At 45.5% G+C, this 10,120-nt stretch overlaps 2 protein-coding genes across 11 annotated transcripts in view; both read left to right on the top strand.

The window, feature by feature from the left end:
- odf2a (outer dense fiber of sperm tails 2a) overlaps positions 1–1,138 on the top strand; it is a gene marked incomplete in the record, with an annotated part of 8,994 nt that extends 7,856 nt beyond the window's left edge. The window contains 2 exon segments of the mRNA XM_037979284.1: positions 68–193; positions 262–1,138. Coding sequence (XP_037835212.1) covers positions 68–193; positions 262–432 — 297 coding nt within the window.
- A 515-nt stretch (positions 1,139–1,653) lies between these two features.
- Positions 1,654–10,120, top strand: part of sptan1 (spectrin alpha, non-erythrocytic 1) — a 25,088-nt gene continuing 16,621 nt past the window's right edge. For 8 of the 10 annotated variants that reach the window (XM_017440128.3, XM_017440130.3, XM_037979569.1 and 5 more), the window contains exons 1-8: positions 6,775–7,014; positions 7,094–7,219; positions 8,033–8,173; positions 8,409–8,689; positions 8,769–8,913; positions 8,993–9,147; positions 9,255–9,390; positions 9,663–9,764. In XM_017440128.3, the coding sequence (XP_017295617.1) occupies positions 6,778–7,014; positions 7,094–7,219; positions 8,033–8,173; positions 8,409–8,689; positions 8,769–8,913; positions 8,993–9,147; positions 9,255–9,390; positions 9,663–9,764 (1,323 nt within the window). In that variant the 5' untranslated portion in view covers positions 6,775–6,777. Of the gene's footprint in view, positions 1,792–6,774; positions 7,015–7,093; positions 7,220–8,032; positions 8,174–8,408; positions 8,690–8,768; positions 8,914–8,992; positions 9,148–9,254; positions 9,391–9,662; positions 9,765–9,830; positions 9,852–10,120 lie in introns of those variants that run through there. The other 2 variants (XM_025002514.2, XM_037979572.1) reach the window with 2 other exon arrangements.

The following is a 10,120-nucleotide window of genomic DNA, read 5'->3' on the forward strand; positions in this document are numbered from 1 at the left end:
GAGCAGGAAAACCGTCTGATCCTGAAGCTGAAATCCTGAGGCGTTCTTCTTTCCTGTTTCTTCCCAGATGTCGGAGACCAGAGAACGTGCTGCCACTAAAGAACGTTCCACGCAGTCCAAGATCCTGGAACTGGAGACCCAGCTCAGCAGAACCTCCTCAGACATCGAGAAGCTGAGACGCAGCAAGGAGGAGGTGCAGGTTGGACTGATCAGTCGTGTCCAGCTGTGTGACTTTGTGTCCAACGTGTCTCTGGTTCTCAGGTGGAGCGGCGCTACCAGAGCCGCCTGCAGGACCTGAAGGATCGCCTGCAGCAGTCGGACAGCACCAACCGCAGCCTGCAGAACTACGTCCACTTCCTCAAAGCTTCGTACGCCAGCGTTTTTGGTGACGTGGCCCTCAGCAGCTCCCTGCGGGCCCCCTCCCCCATCTGACCGCTGGAGCCCAGAACCAGAACCGGTCCAGCATCGTCCTCCTCAGACTCTGTAAACCGTCTGGTTTTAACCTGCTGTCAGCCTGGAGATGATGGTTGAACATTTCTGCTTATTTCAGATATTTGCTCCTAAACGGCAAAGACTCAGTGTTTTTATGCTACAAGAAGTCAGGACATTTTTACAAAAGCATTTTATTTAAACCCAATTTGTACTTTTTATATAAACTATTGTTTTAATCCATTCATGAAGAATTGTTTGACTAAATGTTGTTTCTCTTTGTGGCTGGGTTCAGTTTCAGGATGAGCTACAGGAATAAATATGACTGAAGGGAATTTAATTTAATTTAATAACTATGTTTATATAAACGTGTGCTGGTTTACTAACAGTCATGAAACAGATTCATCCGTACAGCAAACAGGAGGTTAATTATTAATGTCTCCATCGTGTTAGAGTTTAACCTCTACACTCCTGCAGATGTTTGCAGCAGCTCAGGAACAGATAATCTTCTGTTTCTTCATCACACAGATCATCTGATGCTGAGGTTATTCACAGATAAATGTCCTGAAAAACCTGAAGAGGTAAATCTTTTAATGAGCTCTGGATGGTTGTAGAATGAAGGTGGTCTTGTTTTTGCATTAAATAAGTGTTTTTATTTGTATTTGTACAGTTTTAATAAACTTCTGCATTTTATCAGTGTTTAACAAAACTGTCTTTCTGGTTTGGGTTTTTGAAGTTTTTGTTTTGTATGGTTTTTGTCTTATATAATTTTATATATTTGGTATTACTGTAAATATTAATTTTTTTATAGTGTTAGGATTTGTTTCCTGTTTATTTTTTTGTTTTATTGTTTTTCATTTTTAAATTGATTATTTTTTTATTGATTATATTTTTTTTACGTTTTTTTATAGTTTTGATGTTATGAATATTTCTGTTGTATTTTTTACTTTTACATTAGGTTTTTTAAATATTTCTAGCAAAATATATAAAAAACAGCATTGGTCCAAAGTATTTTTCTGCTTCTCAGACTTTTGATTTTTATATCAGGTTTTTCAGACTATTTAATTAAACTTAACTGATCTCGGCGTTTTCCGTCAAGTTTCGGCTCTTTCCGTCCGCTCTTTTTTTTCCCTAGTGGTTTTCGTCCTTTTCCGGCATCTTTCGGACTTTCCCGGCAGCGTCCTGCATTGAGTAGCCTTCGTCTTTTTCCGGCAGCTGTCGGCTCTCTCCGTACAGCTGCAGGATTACGTCACGTTTGGGAGCTGGAGTCCTCCCACAGAGCGCCCCGCCCTTCAAACAGCCGTCAGGGTCGATTCGCCAGGTTAGCCTCTTCTCCGTTAGCTTTCTCTGAAAAACGACGAGGTAAGAAAATAATTTTGTTTTATTAAATTGCAGTTTAAACGTGCATATTAAAACAAATTTAAAGCGTGATGTAGGCTGTATTTTGGAGCTGTTTTGTCTTTCAATTTGTTTCGCCTTGTTTCTTGGCCGAGACCGACTCGCTAGCTCGCCAGCTAACAAGCATATTTGTCCTGCAGCTGAATTAAAACACTAAATATTCGGTTTAAATATGCATATTTGTTGTGTTTAAGTGAGACAGTTATCTTAAGAATAAAATGCATGTGTTGGTGCTCGTTTTTAAGCCGTTTAAGCGGTTTTATTAACCGAATGAAACCAGGTGTTTTCGCTTGATGTCCAGCAGATAAACCGAGTTATTACATTATTGAGTGAAACAGGCCTTTCTGCTGGCCTGGCCTTATGTGTGATAACATTAGCACGGTTCGGTTCGGTTCGGTCTGGCTCGGCTCACGGGGAGCCGCCCAGTTCGGTCCAAACTCCATTGACCCGGTTTCATTCAGAGCCGAACTGAAGCTTCATTCTGTTCGTTTAAGAGATGATTAAATTAAACTGAGGAGTAAATAATCAGCCAGCCTCAAACTGTGCTGTTAGAAACAGCTGAAGACGCACCAGCTAAAAGCTAAAAGAAGCTAACAGAACATCAGCTGAAGCAGGTTTAAAGGAGTTAATATATCTCTCTGCAGAGACACATTCAGAAAAAATTATATTTTACAGAAAAGTCTGAGCAGCTGAATGTTTTAATTAATTAAATTATGCAGAAATATAAATAAAATAAAGCCAGAAGAACAGCAGTGAGAATGATTTAAATTAAAATGAGTTAAATTTACACTAAAAGCACCTTTTATGGTATTTATTCAGACCCACTGTTGGTTTTTATGAAACTAAACTAAATAAATCTATTTAAAACTACAGATAAATATTTTATGATTTTCCAGCCTTGAGACAAACTCAGTGTGAGCGCTGAGGCGTTACCAGACTTTAGGTTTTTAAGATTCAGGATTGGAGGATCCAGACTGGGGTTATTTAATCCAGACTGGGATTAGTTAATCCAGGTTGGGGTTATTTAATCTAGGCTGGGATTTTAGTTTTTTCTTTTAAATCAAACAGTATTTAATAAAAACATCTCAGTGGATCAGAAATGTTTTAGTTAATCTTAAATTTATAGCATTTTATAAACAGATTTTAATGAATTAAATCTTTTCTCTGCCAGAGTTTGGAAAAATATCTTTAAGTCTCGACAAACAAAAAGATTTTCAGTTAAAATGTTTTTAGATTCATGACGACTCCTGAACTTGTTCCTAAAGAGGTCAAATAAATCCTGCAGATTATTTTATTTATTTTTATTTATCTGTCTAAGAGTCGCAGCTGGAATCAAACCAGTTTAATCAGAACTAAAATATAAAAACATAAAATCGTCTCTTCAGACCTGAACTCAGTTAACTGACCTGAAAGAACACGAGTCCGTCTGTCGGGACACGTTCTCTAAAAGAGTCAGAGTTCTAATTAAACTCTCAGCTTCATGCGGTTCTGACCCGAAACAGAAGCTAACTGGGTCGGATGTTTCCAGGACGTCTTTATTTCCGCTCCTCAGTAAATCCAGGTTTACAGGACGACGTTCTGGTTCTGACCCGGGACAGATCGGGGTTCTGACCCGACCCGGGACAGGGCAGCTTTCTGGTTCTTTAACATAATAGTTGTGTAAACAGTTTAAAGGTTTATAAATGGGCTCCCCTGAAGCTCTGGGATCCTCTTTGGTTCCAGCTAGGTTCTAAAGTGTGGGTTCAGGGCCCCACTGTGGGCCGTGGAGCACCAAGCGGGGGTCAGGAGACGATGGGAGAATGTTACAGGTGACATATTTTTACTGTAACTAAAGATAAACGGTTCTAAACAGGTAAAAATAAAATGGTTCACATCGTTTAACTCTTCAGGAATATTTTCTACTTCCAGGCAGATCGCGAGCGAGTTCAGCAGGTCTGAAACGTTCTCCTGCGGTTCCTCGGTTCCTCTCAGAGTTAAAGATAAATAATCGTATTAAAATATGCCTCTCTTTGTTTCTGAACTGTAAATCATGAAGGAAATAATGTTCACGCCCAGGAATTAAAAACCTGGACTAGCCTTTAGCTCCTCAGTTTATGTGGAGCAGGTAAGATGCTGATGATTTCTGACTGTGCTTCAGTGTTTTAATAACTTCACCTGATTGTTCCATCAGTCCTGCTCACGTCTGCAGCATGTCCTCCTTCACTAAACCCAAACTGAAGGTACCAGCTGTGTGTGGTTCTGTGTGGTTCTGTGCGGTTCTGTGTGCTCTGGAGGAAGGTTCTGGTGGAAGGTTATGCTCCGGGTTGTTTTTGCTGAGTAAATCGGACTCTCAGGGAGGGGCAGCAGCAGAATCAGACGCAGGGGTTGGGCTTCCTGAACAGCTCAGTCACTGCAGGTGCACTGCGTCTGACGAGCTGCAGAACCCACCGAGACCCGGTTTGAGAGGCTGGTTCTGTTGAGACGGGATCCAGCGGGATCCAGGAGGAAGCCCGTCTGCAGTGTGTGTGGTTTGATGAGATTTAATCTGTTTTCCTGCATGCTGTTTGTTGTGTGAAAATCTGTGCATGACAAGAACCTCTGATCCTGAACCGGACTTCAGTTCCTCCTGATCCGATCTCGGTTCTGTTTCCTTCAGGGTCGGGTCTTTGTTTTGGTCTCAGAGTTGTTCTGATTCTGAGCATCTTTTGGGTTTAGAAGCTGTTCCTTCGAGGCTTTAGGTGAAAGGCTGAAAACTTAAAAACTCTTTTTATTCTTTATTAATAACAGAACTCACAGAACACTTCCTGCAGCACTTTACACAGAACCATCAGTTTGTTTTCATGAAACAGACCCGGTCCAGTCAGGGAACCGGTTCTCCTTGGACCCCTGAGGTTCTGATTCCGGATGGTCTTTAAAAGCTCGTTTCTCGTGGTGAAACTCTGAGCTTCAGTTTGAGGAACGTTTGTTCTCGTCCGTCTGATCAAACATTTATGATCCTCCTGTTCTGTGGTGCCGGTCCTCCTAATGGATCGGATCAATAACTGGTTTATATCATCCATCCATCTCTCTAACAGAGGAGCGAACCTATAAAAGCTCTTGTTTCTGTCAGTAATTTGAGTTAAAGGTTGTTTTTATTCAGCCTCAGGATGAACATTAGTAGTTCTGGACCCATTTCAAGCCGGGTATTCGCTGCCTTCGTGTTGGAGCAGCAGGGCGGTCCAATCGGGCTCTTATCTCCAGAGACACGAGGGGAGGACGACTTATCAGCTGCCGCCGAGCCGCGAGCAGAACCTCCTGATAACATGACGCAGTTTACAGGACAAACAGCTGCTCTGATGCAGACGGTTCCTCCGACTCATCACATGGAGTCACCTCCGTCTGTTAGCAAAATACCTCCTGGTCCAACACGTTTTACTGAAACTCAGGAACTCTTTAAAGTTAAATAGCTGGAGGAGGGTAATCTGTTTTTATTACGTTTAACGATCTGATGGTTGAATCTGAGAGGAGAACTCCCTGAAGGTCGGTCGGACTCACCTCCACCTCAGAGTTCGACTCGTTTCCTCTCAGATCAAACTTCTCCTCAGCTTTAGAGTCGACAGACCACAGCCTGAACTCGGCTTTAAGTCGGTTCTGTTTTAAATAAATGTGCATCAGAGACTCTTCCCCTCAGCACGTAGCTGCAGAAGCTGTTCACGCAACTTTAGTGACGTGGCCGTGTGGTCCTAGTGCCTGACATATTACCTGCTCCAGATAAAATCATCAGACAGTCTCTAAGTCTTTATTGGACAACTGATTAACTTTTAAAGGCAGTCCGATTTAAGATGGCCGCCACAGCCAGCTGATGTTAGAGCTCAGTCGGTACAGATGTTGAGTTAATGATTACAGAGAGCTTTAATCTGCTTACAGAGATCCTCTGCTGTGCTGCGGTTCTGTCCTAACCCGACAGACCCGGGGACGGTCTGCAGCCTCGGTTAGAACCCGGACCCTGGATCCGAGTCAGAACCGGGCCTGTTCAGGATAAAAGCAGCTGGGTGGAACCAACATTTAACTGTTCTCTCCTCTGTAGTTACATGTTGCTGGTTAAAGTAAAACTTTGGCTCCAGTTTGGTGTAGCGATAAGGAGAACTTGTGTATTTGTCTCTAAGTAACGACAGTAACGTAGTTTTCCTTCGGTCTGGATGGAACAGGTTATAATGATCGGTTCTGGATCCTGCAGGTTTCAGTGACTCTGAGCTGCAGATTTTAGCTGCTGCTGCCGTCGGCTCGTTGTCCGGAGCTACAGCTTGAATAAAAGTGTCAGCGAGGCCTCAGAGAGGCTGACTGAACACATCTCATTGTTGTTGTCAGGCCTCTGGAATGTCGCCCCCACCCCGGCTTGGCATTCAGCGGAGCTGCAGACCGGATGGGGGTCGGAATGAAGCCGAGTTTCTGAGCCGACAGACGGATCGTTTTCTCCTTTAATGACCTCGAGTTCTAACGGAGGAACTCTCAGCTCGTACTGCAGATCAAATTAAAACTGATTGTTGTCTACTTCCTGTTTATTCTCCTATTGGTTTCCATGGAAACAGCCTTCATATTCGTAGCTTTGGATTGAGAGTTCGTTGGTTCTTTAGCTGTGGTAAAGTTTCAGTTTTTGGACCAGAACTGGGTCAGGCTGTGGTCCTGACTTCAGTTCAGACTTGTTTCCGACCTCCCACCCCCTCCTGAAAAAAAAGACAAACAGCTCAGAGCTTCTGTTTGAAGTGGAAGTTTATTTTGAAAGGATCATAAAGTAGAAGCTATGGTCCGGGGTGAGCTCACTGACATGAAGTGGTTATTATCAGCCGATACGTTAATCTGTCTGTGATCGGTTTAAACATCTAGAACATTTAGACTCAGAACCAAACAGTCATGGCTCCAGAACAGATCTCAGGTCAGAGAGAAGGTTTAAGATGCTGCAGAACTTCAGTTTTGTCTTGTTTTTTCCAGAAAATGGACATCGTAGGAGTCAAAGTGCTGGAGACAGCCGAAGACATCCAGGAACGCCGGCAGCAGGTTCTAGACCGCTACCGGCGTTTCAAGGAGCTGTCGGTTGTTCGCCGGCAGAAGCTGGAGGACTCGTACCGCTTCCAGTTCTTCCGCCGAGACGCTGATGAGTTGGAGAAGTGGATCCAGGAGAAACTGCAGATCGCCTCTGATGAGAACTACAAGGACCCGTCCAACCTGCAGGTCTGGTTTCGGTCCCGCTCTTTAAACTCGAACCCTGCTGATACGGTCTTTACTGATCAGGAACGTGTTCTGCTCGCAGGGTAAACTGCAGAAACATCAGGCCTTCGAAGCTGAAGTTCAGGCCAACTCTGGAGCCATCATCAAACTGGACAAGACTGGAAACCTGATGATCACCGAGGGACACTTCGCCTCCGAGACCATCCGGGTACGGCTCCGGGTTTCAGGTGTCCTCAGTGGGTTTGGGTTCATCGAGTCGCTGAACGTTACTCTGCAGAACCGTTCTTTCAGAACTCAGTTCTGCAAACAAGGAGGTCCAGTATACTTTTTACTGTTGGAAAAACTGAAGGACCTTCAGAAAGTCTGCAGACCTGATGATCCAGACCACTTTAACAGAGTACAGGAAGGTCTGGATCAGGGCTTTAGACCAGGACTGGATCAGAGGTTTAGACCAGGACTGGATCAGGGGTTTAGACCAGGACTGGGTCAGGGCTTTAGACCAGGACTGGGTCAGGGGTTTAGACCAAGACTGGGTCAGGGCTTTAGACCAGGACTGGGTCAGGGGTTTAGACCAGGACTGGATCAGGGGTTTAGGCCAAGACTGGGTCAGGGGTTTAGACCAGGACTGGGTCGGAGGTTTAGACCAGGACTGGATCAGGGGTTCTGAGCAGGACTGGGTCGGGGGTTTAGACCAGGACTGGGTCGGGGGTTCTGAGCAGGACTGGGTTTGGGGTTCTGAGCGGGACTGTAATCCCTGTCCGTCTGGTTCAGTCCTACACGCCGTACCGGACCCAGCAGAGACCCGTGGTGACGAGTGTGAACATGGCTGAGTATATCCATGTGTGTTCAGCTGCTGTGGTCCTGAGTGACTTTCTGTCTGCTGGTGGAAAACCTTCTTCTTCTTCTTCTTCTTCACGAGCTGCTGACTTCCTGTTTGATGTGAAGTTCAAGTCACCTCCTGCTGTTGTTGGAGGAATCGTTGGGCCTGAACATTAATGACAGATTTCCTGTTGTGACTCAGACCCGTCTGGAGGAGCTGCACCGTCTGTGGGACCTCCTGCTGCAGAAGACCAAGGAGAAGGGGATGCGTCTGCTGCAGGCCCAGAAACTGGTCCAGTACCTGCGGGAGTGTGAAGATGCCCTGGACTGGATCAGCGACAAGGTCAGAGATGGTCTCCTACTAAATGTCCTATTTAGTTGTTTTTATTTGTAGGAAAATATACGGAGAACTGAAGAGATCCTGATGTTTCTGAGGTGGAAATGTTTGTAGATGAAGTGAAGTATGACCAGAAGTCCCAGGAGCCGTCTCCTGAGCTGAACGTTGTAGTTCTTAAATTAAGAGCTACCTAAATCCTAGTAGTTGGATTAGGACTTGATTTCTGTCCGGTCCTCTGCAGGAGGCCATCGTCACCTCTGAGGAGGTGGGTCAGGACCTGGAGCACGTGGAGCTCCTGCAGAAGAAGTTCGAGGAGTTTCAGACGGATCTGGCGGCCCACGAGGAGCGCGTGAACGAGGTGAACCAGCTGGCGGCCAAGCTGATCCAGGAGGAGCACCCCGAGGTGGAGCTGATCGTCCGTAAGCAGGAGGAGGTGAACGCAGCCTGGCAGCGCCTGAAGGGTCTGTCCCAGCAGAGACAGGCCAAGCTCTTCGGTTCTGCTGAGGTTCAGCGCTTCAACAGGTGAGGCAGAACCTTCACTGACGGGTTAGACCCGTCTGTTGGTCCTGGTTCTGATGGACCTGCTCCCTTCGGTCTGCAGGGACGTTGATGAGACCATCAGCTGGATCAAGGAGAAGGAGCAGCTGATGGCCTCTGATGACTTCGGCAGAGACCTGGCCAGCGTTCAGGCTCTGCTGAGGAAACATGGAGGTCTGGAGAGAGACCTGGATGCTCTGAAGGACAAGGTGGGAGACCCGCTCCTCCACAGAACCTCCTGGTACCAGAACCGCCCCGTTACTAATCGGATGTTTTCATGTAAACCAGGTGAACACTCTGGGAGGAGACGCAGAGCGCCTCCAGGAGACCCATCCCCCGAACGCTTCCCAGATCCACCTGAAGAAGGACGAGCTGGTCACCAACTGGGAGCAGATCCAAACCCTGGCTGCTGAACGCCACGCTCGCCTCAACGACTCCTACCAGTAAAGACGACAGGAAACACGTTGATCTCACAGCGAACCATGTTTTCAGTGATTTCAGATGTTCGGTTTGTGAGACTCAGCCGTCTGACCTCGTGTCCATCTTTCAGGCTGCAGCGTTTCACCGCAGACTTCAGGGACCTGACCAGCTGGGTGACGGAGATGAAGGCTCTGATCAACGCTGACGAACTGGCCAATGACGTGGCAGGAGCTGAGGCCCTGCTGGACCGCCACCAGGAGCACAAGGTACAGCTCACCAGTACCAGACTGTAAAACATATTTCTACCAAATTAAATCCTAAAAGTTTATCTCCAGGCATCTGTTTCCATAAAAACCTGAGTTTTCAGGGAGTTCTGACATCTGGACCTCAGTCTGAGGAACATTTGGAGCAGAACCCAGCATCTGATGCCTTCTAGGTTTTACATGAGAAGATGTGGGATCATTTTCATTAGGATGGGTTTAAAGAGTTACTTCAGCTGTTTAATGCTGGTTTGTATTTTACATGTTTTTCTCCTCAGGGGGAAATCGATGCTCATGAGGACAGTTTCAGATCCACGGATGAAGCTGGTCAGGCTCTGCTGAATACAGGACATTACGCCTCCGAGGAGGTCAAAGAAAAGGTCAGATTATCACTGTATGTCCGTCCTACGCTGCTGCGGGACGTTTAGACACGGAGCATGTCCTGGTTTAACGTTCTGCATGTCGAGGTAGTGCTGGGCGATATGGAAAACATTCTATATCACGATGTGGATAATTTTATATAACGATAACGATATATATCACAATATACCCCAATTACGTACGTTGTCAGTTATTCTCTGAAAAATATGAAAAAATAATCTAATTTCTTACCTTTTTCAAGCTTTATTTCAAAGTGACATTTAACTGAACTTTCACAAATGAGATCTGCTGCATTTTAGTGCAGCAATATATATGTACCTGTTAGACGTAACAGTATCAAATGACAACAGACTCC

This window comes from Kryptolebias marmoratus, linkage group LG14 (genome assembly GCF_001649575.2).
Source record: "Kryptolebias marmoratus isolate JLee-2015 linkage group LG14, ASM164957v2, whole genome shotgun sequence".
NCBI lineage: Eukaryota > Metazoa > Chordata > Actinopteri > Cyprinodontiformes > Rivulidae > Kryptolebias > Kryptolebias marmoratus.